The sequence below is a fragment of the Stegostoma tigrinum genome, chromosome 17 (genome assembly GCF_030684315.1).
Source record: "Stegostoma tigrinum isolate sSteTig4 chromosome 17, sSteTig4.hap1, whole genome shotgun sequence".
Taxonomy (NCBI): Eukaryota; Metazoa; Chordata; class Chondrichthyes; order Orectolobiformes; family Stegostomatidae; genus Stegostoma; species Stegostoma tigrinum.
Genome location: NC_081370.1, coordinates 17,675,295 through 17,689,791, shown reverse-complemented (window position 1 = coordinate 17,689,791; position 14,497 = coordinate 17,675,295). Strand labels below are relative to the sequence as shown.

The following is a 14,497-nucleotide window of genomic DNA, read 5'->3' as shown; positions in this document are numbered from 1 at the left end:
GGCCGCGAACAAGGAACTTGCTTCCGCCCCGCTGTTGACGCTTGGAGCTAACGTCCGCCCCTGCACTGTATTCAATCGGTTCTCTCTTTAGCAAAGTAAATTTTAATTGTTTTTCGCCTCTCGCTACTTTCCGGTGAGCCTGGAGAAATTTTATCACCTTAGAGGTGTTGAAAGATGTCGGTGGTGCAGAGTGTGAGTAAAAACGGCAAAAAAAAGACCTGTTTTCACTTGAACTCTCGGGAACTGTATTATTGGTCTTGGAAAGGCTGCAGCGCTGCGCACATTTAGAAAAAAAACATGCTGAGGGTAAAAGGGTTAAGATCCAAGGACAAGTTGTACAAACTCGGCCTATGTTCCCTCAGGTCGCAAAAGATTCAATTTTAATCTAACCTTAGTCCTTTGAGATACAAGGAGAGCTTAATAGGCTAGGGATAATGGGAACTGCAGATGCTGGAGAATCCGAGATTCCAAGGTGTAGAGAGCTGGATGAACACAGGTCAAGCAGCATCTTAGGAGCAGGAAAGCTGACGTTTCAAGTCTAGAATTTCTGAGGAAGGGTCTAGACTTGAAATGTCAGCTTTTGTGCTCCTAAGGTGCTGCTTGGCCTGCTGTGTTCATCCAGCTCTACACTGTGTTATCTCTTAATAGGTTAGGCCTTTTTTTTCCCCCTGGAGCATGGGAAGCTGAGGGGTGATCTTATAAAGGTTTAGAAAATCACGAGGGGCATGGGTAGGGTGAATAACCAAATTATTTTTCCTGGGGTGGCGGGGGTCCAAAACTGAGGGCATAGATTTAAGGTGAGGGGGAAAGATTTTTAAAAAGTCTTGAGGGATAAGTTTTTTCATGCAGAGGACCATGTGTGTATGGAAAGAGCTGCCAGAGGAAGTGGTGAAGGAAGGTACAATTACAATACTTAAAAGGCATTTGGATGGGTACATGAATAGGAAAGGTTAAAGGGATATGGGCCAAAATGCTGGCAAATTGGATTAGGTCAGATTGGGATTGCTGGTCAGTGCAGGCAAGTTGGACCGAAAGGTCTGATTCCGTGCTGTGTAACTCTGACGAGAATTGAGAACTTCAGTGGAGTCACCAAAGATATGAAATAATCAAGGATTGAGAGGAAATGAATATAATATCTATCACTAGACAAAAGTATTAGGGAAATGATTGCAGCTAAAGGCTGGTTAAATGAAGAACTGCGGATGCTGGAGATCTGATGTACACAAAAATAAAAATTTCTGGAGAAATTCAGATCTGGCAGCCTCTTTCAGAAGGGTCACTGGTCTCTCAACATTAATTCTTATGTCTCCAATAGATGCTGCCAGACCTGCCCTGTTTCTCCAGCAACTTCTGTTTTTGCATGTTAAAGCCTGATTTAATCTTCTGGTCCTGATAGGTTGTACATTATCAAAAGAAGTAGCTTCAGAGGGAATAGGTGTACTGGTAGTAATCTTCCGATAATCCTTAAATTCTAGAAAAGTGCCAGAGGATTGGAAAACTGTCAATGTAACATTCCTTCAAAAAGGGAACACCAAAACCGGATTCTATAGACCAGTTAGATTCCCAATCTATTATTGGGAAAATGTTAGTCTGTAAGAAAGAATGCAATAGCAGAGCATTTAAAAATACAAAATATAGTTAAGCAGGGTCAGCATTGCTTCATGAAGGGGAAATCACACCTGACACATTATTAGAATTTTTTGAGGAAGTAACAAGTCGGATAGACAAAGGGGAACCAAATTCCAAAAGGTGTTTGACAAGGTACTGCACATCAGGCTACTTAATAAGGGCTCCGTGATGTTGGGAGTAATATGTCAGCTTGCACAGGAAATTTACAAACTAATAGAAAATAGAGAGTTGAGCTAAAGGAGACATTTTCAGGATGGCGACTTGTAATTAGTGGAGCACCACAGGTATCAGTGTTGTGTCCACATTTATTTACAATATATTAGTGACTGGGTACTTGGCAGAAGTACATGTACTGTTGTCAATTTTGTGATTGACACAAAAATAGGTGGGGAGGCTGTTAGTGAGGATGTCACAGTTGACAGAGAGATATTGGCAAGGTGTGAGTGGGTTGAAACTCAGTAGATAAAATATAATGTGGGAAAATGTCAAGGTATGCGCACAATTATTGAAATGGGGAAACTGCAGAAAGTTGCAGCAGAGAGGGATTTGGGTGACCTTGAGTGTGAATCACAAAAAGCTAGCATCCAAGTTCAGTGAGCAATAAGATGGGCATTGTGGGCTCTAAGCCTTTGTTTCAAAGAGAATGAGGTAAGGGAAGTGATAAAATGATACAAGATACTCGTTAGATTACACGTCAAATTTTGCAAACTGTTTTGATCCCTTATCAAAGAAGATATATGCTGGCATTGAAGACAGTCCAGAGAAGATTAATTTAGTTAATCCTAGACATGAAGGGATTTTTTTATGGGAAGAGGTTGAGCAAGTTAGGTTTTTTCCCCTCACTGGAGTTTAGAAGAATCAAATACATAAGGTTCCTAGGGGGTTTGACAGAATGGATGTGGATAGGTTGTTTACCCTTGTGAGAGAATCTAGGACTGGGAGTATCAGTTTAAGAGGTAACCGATTTAAGACAGATGACGAAGAATTTCTTTTCTCAGGAGATAGTGAATCTATGGAATTCTTCACCTTGGAGGGCTGTTGAGGCTCTGTGATTATCCAAGTTGAGAGATTTTAGTTGGTAAGAGAATCAAGGGTTCTGGGGAAAAGGGCGGGCAAGTGGAGTTGAGGATTATCAGATCAGCAATGATCCTGTGGTATTTCTTCCTGCAGCATCTCCAAAGAAAGATGTCACAATTCTGCAAAATGAGAATGAGGATATCTGTGAACCACTTTTTCCACAGCAAATGGTAGTGGAAATCTGAAGTTCACTTCCACAAAAGTCTGTGGTTGTTGTTCAATTAAAAATATTCAAAGTAAGATTTTTTTGAATGAGTATTATATAGTCAAGGCAGTCTGGTAATTGTAGTTAAATGATCAGAAGTCATGATTGAATTGAATGACCAAATGGCATACTCCTGATTCTATACTATGAAAGAAAGAGGAAACATTCTCTACCATTCCGATTGAATTCTGCCGTGGGTGCAACTTTAAAATTCTTTCTTTACCAGCATTTTTGGAATACGTTCCACAATATGGCTGTTTTTAATGAAAGCTATAACTGACACAATTTAACATCACAATACCTGATTTAAATACTAGAAATCTGAAATTTAAAAAAAATCGGAAATGTGAAATAGGTCATTTATGGCAAAAACGAATTTCAGTTTTAATCAGAGCCCTTGATGTTTAAAATAATGCTTTGCTTCAAAGGATGGTAAAATTAGATTCAATGCAATCTGGTCAATAATAAAGTTAAATAATAAATAGGTCTTATTAGATGTTTCTTTCAAAATGCCTGCAGAAGTACAACGTGCCGTTTTGCCTCCTTTCGTAAAATTAGAGAATCTGAAACAATAGACAATAGGTGCAGGAGTAGGCCATTCGGCCCTTCAAGCCAGCACCACCATTCATTATGATCATGGCTGATCATCCACAATCAGTATCCTGTTCCTGCCTTCTCCCCATAACCCTTGATTCCACTATCTTTAAGAGCTCTGTCTATCTCTTTCTTGAAAGCATCCAGAGAGTTGGCCTCCACTGCCTTCTGGGGCAGAGCATTCCATATATCCACCACTCTCTGGGTGAAGAAGTTTTTCCTCAACTCTGTTCTAAATGGCCTACCCCTTATTTTTAAACTGTGTCCTCTGATCCTGGACTCACCGATCAGCGGAAACATGCTTCCTGCCTCCACAGTGTCCAATCCCTTAATAATCTTATACATCTCAATCAGATCCCCTCTCATCCTTCTAAACTCAACAGTATACAAGCCCAGTCGCTCCAATCTTTCAACAGTTGATAGTCCCGCCATTCCGGGAATTGACCTTGTGAACCTACGCTGCACTCCCTCAATAGCAAGAATGTCCTTCCTCAAATTGGGAGACCAAAACTGCACACAATACTCCAGGTGCAGTCTCGCCAGGGCCCTGTACAGCTGCAGAAGGACCTCTTCGCTCCTGTCCTCAATTCCTCTTGTGATGAAGGCCAGCATGCTATTAGCTTTCTTCACTACCTGCTGTACCTGCATGCTTGCTTTCATTGATGTACAAGAACACCTAGATCTCGTTGTGCTTCCCCTTTACCTAACTTGACTCCATTGAGATAGTAATCTGCCTTCCTGTTCTTGCCACCAAAGTGTATAACCACACATTTATCCACATTAAACTGCATCTGCCATGCATCCGTCCACTCACCTAGCCTGTCCAAGTCACCCTGTATTCTAATAACATCCTCCTCACATTTCACACTGCCACCCAACTTTGTGTCATCAGCAAATTTGCTAATATTACTTCTAACGCCTTTGTCTATATCATTAATATATATCGTAAACAGCTGCGGTCCCAGCACCGAACCTTGTGGTACCCACGCCTGCCATTCCGAAAGGGACCCGTTTATCACTACTCTTTGCTTCCTGTCAGCCAGCTAATTTTCAATCCAACTCAGTATTTTGCCCCCAATACCATGTGCCTTAATTTTGTTCACCAATCTCCTATGCGGGACTTTATCAAAGGCTTTCTGAAAGTCCAGGTACACTACATCCACTGGTTCTCCCTTATCCATCTTCATAGATACATCCTCAAAAATTTCCAGAAGATTAGTCAAGCACGATTTCCCCTTCGTAAATCCATGCTGACTCTGACCTATTCTGTTACTGCTATTCAAATGAGTCGTAATTTCATCTTTTATAATTGATTCCAGCATCTTTCCCACCACTGACGTCAGGCTAACCGGTCTGTAATTTCCTGTTTTCTCTCTCCCTCCTTTCTTGAAAAGTGGGACAACATTTGCCACCCTCCAATCCGCAGGAACTGATCCTGAATCTATAGAACCTTGGAAAATAATTACCAACGCATTCACAATTTCTAGAGCCACCTCCTTAAGTACCTTGGGATGCAGACCATCAGGTCCCGGGGACTTATCAGCCTTCAAACCTAACAGTCTATCCAACACCATTTCCTGCCTAATATAAATACCCTTCAGTTCGTCCATTACCCTCGGTCCTTCAGCCACTACTGCATCTGCGAGATTGCTTGTGTCTTCCCTAGTGAAGACAGATCCAAAGTACCTATTCAACTCATCTGCCATTTCCTTGCTCCCCATAATAAATTCACCTGTTTCTGACTTCAAGGGCCCAATTTTAGTCGTAACCATTTTTTTTCTTTTCACATACCTAAAAAAGCTTTTACTATCCTCCTTTATATTTTTGGCCAGTTTTCCTTCATAGCTCGTTTTTTCTCTGTGTATAGCCTTTTTAGTTATCCGCTGTTGCTCTTTAAAAGCTTCCCAGTCCTCTGGCTTCCCACTCATCTTTGCTATGTTATACTACTCTTTTATTTTTATACAGTCCTTAACTTCCCTCGTCAGCCACGGCTGCCCCCGTCTCCCCTTGGGATCTTTCTTCCTCTTTGGTATGAACTGATCCTGCACCTTCTGCATTATATCCAGAAATACCTGCCATTGTTGTTCCACTGCCATCCCTGCTAGGGTATTGTACCACTGAACTTTGGCCAGGTCCTCCCTCATAGCTCCATTGTTCCCTTTATTCAACTGCAATACTGACACATCCGATTCTCCCTTCTCCCTCTCAAACTGCAAATTAAAACTTATCATATTATGGTCACTACCTCCTAACGGCTCCTTTACTTTGAGGTCCTTGATCAAATCTGGTTCATTGCACAACACCAGATCCAGAATGGCCTCCTCCCTGGTAGGCTCCAGTACAAGCTGTTCTAAGAATCCATCTCGGAGGCACTCTACAAACTCCCTTTCTTGGGGCCCAGTACCATCCTGATTCTCCCAGTCTACCTGCATGTTGAAATCTCCCATAACAACTGTAGTGATACCTTTGTGACAGGCCAATTTCAACTCTTGATTCAACCTGCACCCTACCTCCTGACTACTGTTTGGGGGCCTGTAGATAACTCCCAATAGGGTTTTTCTACCCTTAGAATTTCTCAGCTCTATCCATACTGACTCTACATCTCCTGACTCTATGTCCTCCCTTGCAAGGGACCGAATATCATTCCTCACCAACAGGGCTACCCCACCTCCTCTGCCCACCAGTCTGTCCTTTCGATAGCACGTGTAGCCTTGAATATTCATTTCCCAGGCCCTGTCCACTTGAAGCCACGTCTCAGTTATCCCCACAGCATCATACTTGCCAACTTCCAATTGAGCGTCAAGCTCATCCACCTTATTTCTTATGCTTCATGCATTCATATATAATATTTTTAATTTGTTTCTCCCCTCACGCTTCCTATCAATCCCTATTTCACTTGGCCATACTGTGCGATCCGTTCTTGAGTTTTCTGCTCTGTTGATTCTGTTGTCTTTCTTAACCTCTCTTATTCTCACTTTCCCTTTAACTTCATTAAAAGGTAAAAAATAAGGATTGACGCAAGGACAAACTTCTTCACCCAGAGTGTGATGAATATTTGGAATTCTCTATGCCAAAGAGCTGTGGAAACTCAGTCACTAAGTATGTTCAAAATAGATTGTTTTATTGCTAGTTAGTATCCACAGAAGGGTATGGGAATCATGTGGTAATATGGTATTGAGACATATGATCAGTTATGATCTAGAATGGCCTAACATGCTCAAGGAGTTGAATGACCTACTCCCACATCCCTATGTTCAAAAACAGGTTCGGGTTCTCATCAACTCCTCAAATAAAAGAAAAGCTTCGCTCCAGACAGCTGCCAGAATCTGAACTGTTCTGTCTGAAAAGATAGTGGAAGAAATCAGTTGGCAGGTTTTGAGTGTGAGGAAGTTGGACAAAGAGTGGAAGGTGTGGGATTAAGCACAATTTATCTTTCAAAGGACAAATACGGGCATGGTGGACTGAATGCCCTGCTTCTTTGCTGTAGGTTCCTCTCTCTTTAACAAACTTAATTTGCCCAGGTTTTAAACATTCAGATTGCATCCATTCAATGCACATAAAAGTAGACAAGCCAGTTGTGAAATATTGCAGTTGAAGCACATTTTAAGGAGGTTGTTCATGGAGGATTGAAATGACAAGGTCCGTGTAAAGATTTTGAGTCCAGATTGCTGAGGTTTTCACCACTAACAGTGGAGAATATGTAGTCGATCAGAATTGGTAAATTGAAGAATATTTGGAATTCTCTACGCCAGAGAGCTGTGGCACATTGTACTTCTGCAGGCATTTTGAAAGAGACATCTAATAAGACCTATTTATTATTTAACTTTATTATTCATCCTTTCTGAAACTACTGTAAATCTTTAAGAATTTTGCAAGTTTCTATGAGTTTTTTTTATTAATTAAGGGGATGAGGTTATCGTTAGCTAGGCTGCATTTATTGCCTATCCGTAATTGCTCAGAAGGCAGTTCAGAGTCAACCACATTGCTGCTTCACATTCTTGCAAATTTCAGATATTTCAGGCCCAGCCTCTTATAGAACAGCCCCAGCATCCCAGAAATCTGTTCGGTGAACGCCTGCTGCTTTGCTGCGATGGGAAGTATATCCCAGCAACAGGACCACAAGAGCACACAATACTCCAGGTGTGATCTCACCAGTATTTCCTCCAACTTAAGCAAGATTTCTTTGATCCTGTATTCATCATCTTGGAGAAAAAAGCTAACATACCATTTGCCTTTTAAATTGCTTTCTACACCTGAATGCTAGCATTCAGTGGCTATGAATAAGTACATCTAGGCCCCTTTGGAAATCAACACTTTCCAATCTCTCATTTAACAAAAAGTCTGCACCTTCGTTCATCCTATCAAAGTGAATAACCTCATACTTTATACTCCATCCTTCCTGCTGCTGTCCACTCACTCAGCCTGAATAAATTCCTTTGAGGCCACTTTGCCTGCTCCACAGAACTCACATTCCCTGTAAGTTTTGTATCATCTGCAAAATTGAAAATGTTACATTTGGCCCCACATCTAAATTATTGATGTAGTTTGTGAACAACTAGAATCCAAACATTGATCCTCGTAATAACCCACTGAGAATGATGGCTCCCTCTACATTGGGGAAACCAAGCAGAGGCTTGGGGACCACTTTGCAATAAACAACTGCACCTCCCAGTTGCGAACCATTTTAACTCCCCCTCCCATTCCTTAGACGACATGTCCATCATGGGCCTCCTGCAGTGCCACAATGATGCCACCCGAAGGTTGCAGCAACTCATATTCCGCTTGGGAACCCTGCAGCCCAATGGTATCAATGTGGACTTCACAAGCTTTAAAATCTCCTTCTCCCCCACTGCATCCCAAAACCAGCCCAGCTCGTCCCCTCCACCCACTGCATCCCAAAACCAGCCCAGCTCATCCCCGCCTCCCTAACCTGTTCTTCCTCTCACCTATCCCTCCTCCCACCTCAAGCCACACCTCCATTTCCCACCTACTAACCTCATCCCGCCTCCTTGACCTGTTCGTCCTCTCCGGACTGACCTATCCCCTCCCCAACTATCTTCTCTATCCATCTTCGGTCCGCCTCCCACTCTCTCTTTTTATTTGAGAACCCTCTCCCCGTCCCCCTCTCTGATGAAGGGTCTCGGCCTGAAATGTCAGCTTTTGTGCTCCTGAGATGCTGCTTGGCCGGCTGTGTTCATCCAGCTTCACACTTTGTTATCTTGGATTCTCCAGCATCTGCAGTTCCCATTATCTCTGATTTGTTTTTACTCTCTGGTTTCTGCCTATTAACCAATCATCATTTCGGTCATACTGACCATGCTTTAATTTTGTTTCCTAAGCTCTTGTATGGGAATTTAGCAAAAGCCTTCTGAAAATCCAAATACACCAGTATCACAACACAGGTTCCCTATTATTGACTCAGCTGTGAACATCTTTAAAAATATTCCATTAGGTTTGTTAAATATTATATTCCCTTCATAAATCCATGTTGACTGTCCAATCAGACACTTATTTTTTTCAATATCTTATCATTTACATCCTTTGTAATAGATTCTCAAGTATTTCCCCTACTACTACAATTAGTTCTGTAATTCTCAGTTTTCTCCCTTCCTCCTCCCATAAACAGTGGGATTACATTTGCAACTTTATAAATGTCAGACACCATTGCAGAATTTATCAAATTTTGTAAAACGATCATCAGTGCATCATCTCTTACAACATTCTTGGGTGGAGATCACAGGGTCCGCAGGATTTGTCAACTTTCATCCCATTAATTTCTTCAGTACTGCTTGTTTTACTAATACTGACTTCTTTCAATTCCACAGTATCATTCGACCCTTGAATGATAATTTCAGGAAAATTTCTTGTGACTTCCTCCGTCAACACCGACAAGTATTTTTTTGTCTCTGCCTATTACTGATTTTTTTTTACATACATATAGAAGCTTTTCAACACATTTATGTTTCTGCTATTTTGGATTCAAATTCTTTGCCAAATTCTAACACTGTCAATCTTCAGGCTTACAACTTGTTCTGGCCGCTTCCCTTTTTATTTATTACTATTTTTAGTTTTTCTTTTAGCCATGGCTTTTGGTGGTCGGTGTTGCTTTAAAGAAATGTGTGCTTTTGAAAATCAAATATTAATTGTTTAGACACTAGCCCATTTCTTATTTACTGCCAAACCTTTTAACCTATTTTATCAATACACAGCCAACATACTCCTCATACCTTAAAAGTTAGAAAGTTTTGATTTAAGGTCCTCATTTCAAATTGAACTACAACTTTTTCGAACTTAATGGAAAATTCTGTCATAGTATGATCGCTATTCTAATAAAGGTTCTTTTCCAAGATTATTAATTATCCTTTCCCCATTGTGTAATGCTACATCCAAAATAGTACGTGCCTAGTTGGTTCCTGAGCAATCTGAAGCAATCCCAAACATGTTCCAGGAATTCTTCCTCCACAATATTAGTGATTATTAGATTTATCCAGACCATGTGAAGACTATCCCACTATGGCTTGGTGGCCTATTAACCACTCCTACCAATGCTTGCTGCCATTGCTATTTCTTAGCTCCGCCCAAACAGATTTTACATTCTGTTCTTCTGATTGAAGATCCTTTCTCACTAACACATTGATCCAGCCCCTTACTCCCACTCTTTCCCATTTTGTCTGTCCCTGCTAAATGTCAAATACCATTAATATTCAGGTCACGGTCTTGGTTACCGTGCAGAACAGAAACATGCTCTTTGGCCCATCATGTCTGTGCCACCCACGATGCTGTTCTATAGACTGTATCCCTCTATCCTCTGTCTGTTTATGTGTCTGGCTAAATGCTTTTTAAATTTGTTAATGTTTCTGCTTCTGCCACCTTCCCTGGGAGTGTGTTCAAGGCACCCACCACATCAGGACAAACTGATAGGAATATGTAAAATTATAAGAGACATGGATAATCGGAATTTCTTTCCCAGGTTGAAATAGAAAATACCAGGGGACATAGATTAAGGTGAGGAGGGAGAAGTTTGAAGGCAATGTGTGAGGAAAGGTTTGTTTTACACAGAGGGTCATAAGAGCCTGAAACACACTGCCAAGGGAGGTGGTAGTAGCAGAAATTTTAGCAAAGTTGAAAAATCATTTAGACAGACATGAACAGGCAGAGAACAGAGGGATACAGACCACGTGCAGGCAGATGGGGTTAGTTTAGATTAGCATCGTGGTCGGAACAGACATGGGCTGAGGGGCCTGTTTCTGTAGTGTATTGTTCTGTGTTAAAACCCCTGAGGCAGAACTGTAATGCAATCTCTGCCACATCCTATCCTGTACTAGATGTGACTTGCCTGTCACCCCTGTTCTTTCTGACCTACAATGGTTCCCAGTCATCAACAGTTGCTTTAAGATTCACACTTAAGTAAAAACAGAATATTGGAGACCTACCAGGACTGGCAACATCAATAAAGACAGAAACATAGTTATGATTTTGAGTCCAAAGACTCTTCTTTGGAACATTTCCAAAGGATCTTTCAACTTAAAATATTCACTAATATGACCTCCTGTGACTCAGCAACATTTTTCCTTTGTCTGATTGTGCCTCTGAAGCACCTCGGAATGTTAGCATGAAGAGGATTGCAAATGTTCTGCCCTTGTTCAAGAAGGGCAGTAGGGATGACCCAGGTAATTATAGACCTATGAGCCTCGTCTGTTGTAGGAAAAGTTTTGGAAAGGATTATAAAGGATAGGATTTATAATCATCTAGCAAGCAACAATTTGATTGGAAATAGCATGGATCGTCAAGGGCAGGTTGTGTCTAACAACCCTCATTGAGTTCTTTGAGAAGGTGACCAAGCATATGGATGAGGGAAGGGCAATTGACGTGATGCACATGGACTTCAGTAAAGCCTTTGATAAGGTTCCACATGGTAGGCTATTGGAGAAAATACCGAGGCACGGGATTGAGGGAGATCTAGCAGTTTGGATTAGAAACTGGCTTTCTGTAAGAAGGCAACGAGTGGTGGTTGATGGAAAATATTCAGCCTGGAATCCGGTTACTAATGGTGTGCCTCAAGGATCTGTTTTGGGACCGCTGCTGTTTGTCATCTTCATAAATGACTTGGATGCAGGCATAGGTGGATGGGTTAGTAAGTTTGCAGATGACACTAAAGTCAGTGGAGTGATGGACAGTGTGGAAGAATGTTGCAGGTTGCAGGGAGACTTGGATAAACTGCAGAATTGGGCTGAAAGGTGGCAAATGGAGTTTAATACGGATAAATGGGAGGTGATTCACTTTGGGAGGAATAATAGGAAGGCAGAATACTGGGTCAATGGAAAGATTCTTGGTAGTGTGGATGTGCAGAGGGATCTTGGTGTACATGTACATAGATCCCTGAAAGTTGCCAACCAGGTTGATAGTGCTGTTAAGAAGGCTTACGGCGTGTTAGGTTTTACTGGTAGAGGGATTGAGTTCCGGAGCCGTGATGTCATGCTCCAACTGTACAAAACGCTGGCGCAGCCCTGGTCGCCCCATTACAGGAAGGATGTGGAAGCATTGGAAAAGGTGCAGAGGAGATTTACCAGGATGTTGCCTGGTCTGGTGCGCAGGCCCTATGAAGAAAGGCTGAGGGACTTGGGTCTGTTCTAATTGGAGAGATGGAGGCTAAGAGGGGATTTAATAGAGACATACAAGATGATCAGAGGATTAGATAGGGTGGACAGTGAGTCTTTTTCCGAGGATGATGACTTCAGCTTGTACAAGGGGGCATAGCTACAAATTGAGGGGTGATAGATTTAAGACAGATGTCAGAGGCAGGTTCTTTACTCAGAGAGTGGTAAGGGCGTGGAACGCCCTGCCTGCCAATGTAGTTAACTCAGCCACATTAGGGGCATTTAAACAGTCCTTGGATAAGCATATGGATAATGATGGGATAGTGTAGGGGGAGGGGCTTAGATTAGTTCACAGGTCGGCACAACATCGAGGGCCGAAGGGCCTGTTCTGCACTGTATTGTTCTATGTTCTAATGCTGTTTGGAAAAATCTGAGGGATCATAAACAATAATTTGGTTCATTTACTTTAGTTTATTTCAATGAGGTGAATAAAATATAGATCAAAATTATTTTACTTTTTCTTAACAGGACTTGCCACCTTAAATCCATCACAGCTCAATACTAGTTGTAACAAGTAACAACTGTGCCTAAATTTGTTAAGATGGATGGTTGTAACAGTGTACCTTCTAGCTCAAAAAGCAAGAGGGACCTGTGTGAATACGTATTTCTGTCTGTGTGAAACATCTTAATTTACTGTGTCACCATTGGTAGGTGACTGACTACACACACAGTCAGCAAGACTACTTCATGCTTAGTAGTAACCTGGTCAAAAATGATAAAACTCTGGGAATCTGTTTGTTTGACATGCTGTAACTTCAGTTATTTTGACAAATATAAATAATGAGAAAACAATTCATAACCTAAGGCTTGATAGAATATCCATTCTGTTCTTTTCCAGGTTCTTAATCTGTCCAGACAGAGTGTTACCCGTGCTATACTCAGTGCTTGTTCTGTCCGAGCATATCGTGGAGATACTCCTGATGATGAAATGAAAGACATCTTTCAGATACTGCTGCCTCCGTGGGAAGAGCGAACCGACGAACCAGTAGATACAAAGCGAGCACGCTTGCTCTATGAGAGCCGCAAGCGAGGAATGCTAGAGAACTGCATCATACTGAGGTAAAAATGACCTTGAATTTCAAGATGGACTTGTTCTGTGACTTATCACCTGCTTTAGCATATAATTATCTGGTGATGGCATCATTATATGGTTATATCACATTTTTCCCCCAATTGTTTACAGTGCCATTTAGCTTAATTAGGTATTCAACCCCATCCAGTTCTGACCTGACAGCACAATTTGGGACCTGTCTTGTAGATGTCAATTTTTTTTTCCCCAAGGCTCCTCCTGAGATTTTCTCAGGGACTCTTCAATTTTGGGGGGCTACATTTTCATTCTCACTTAACTCATTTATTAGGTGTCATAGCAATATCTTTTATATTTCTTATGACAAATTTAATGTTTGGACTCTCGCAAAAGCAGAATTAGAATTATCCATCAATATCCTCAATAATTGTCAACCCTTTGTTAAATTCCCAACTCACAAGCATTAATTTTCTAGTATTTGAGACTATAGGAATATAAGGAATAGGAACAAGAGTAGACCATTTGGTTCCTCAAGCCTGCTCTGACATTCAGTAGGATCATAGCTGATCCAACATTCTTTACATCTACTTTCCTGCCCTTTCCCCATAATCCTTGATTGTGCTATTAATCAAGAATCATATCTTTCTTAGCCCTAAATGTACCGAAGCTCTCTGCCCCATAGCTCTCTGTGGTACGGAGTTCCAACGATACTCAACCTTCAGAAGAAATTCGTCATCTTAGTCTTATATTGGAACCCCTTTCGTCTGAGACTATGCCTTCTGATCCTGGACTCTGCCACGAGGGGGAACATTCTCTCAGCATTTATCCTGTCAAGCTTAAGAATTCTATATATTTCAACCGGATCACGTCCCATTCTTCTAAATTCCAATGAGTAGCATCCCAATCTGTTTAACCTTTGCTTGTTATACATTCCTATCAGGTAAACTGACATAAACAAAAAATACTTTTGTTGGCTTAAAAGTAACTGATACACATTCTACACGTGGACAGAAATCACCCGAAATATAACTTCCATAGACTGGCGAGCTCACTGTGAATGCGCTTGCATTACATATGCATAAAACTGGATAATTTTTAAATCAGATGGTTAAACCATACTTACAGCATCTCAGTTCTCAATTTCAGACATAAATTAAAAATTAACAATGGTGATAACAGCAGGATCCACTATTTTACCCCCAATTATAGAAGTTCCTTAAATTCCTTACAAGTTAATGAGTAGTTTATTACCTGTTATATTACTGTTCTCCCATCCAAATTAGCTGAGTTGCTGACTGATTTAAAACC

At 41.2% G+C, this 14,497-nt stretch overlaps 1 protein-coding gene across 1 annotated transcript in view; it reads left to right on the top strand.

The window, feature by feature from the left end:
- The first annotated feature begins 11 nt into the window (after window positions 1–11).
- Window positions 12–14,497, top strand: part of sdhaf2 (succinate dehydrogenase complex assembly factor 2) — a 16,418-nt gene continuing 1,932 nt past the window's right edge. The window contains exons 1-2 of the mRNA XM_048545222.2: window positions 12–192; window positions 13,001–13,221. Of these exons, the coding sequence (XP_048401179.1) occupies window positions 175–192; window positions 13,001–13,221 (239 nt within the window). The 5' untranslated portion in view covers window positions 12–174. The remainder of the gene's footprint in view (window positions 193–13,000; window positions 13,222–14,497) is intronic.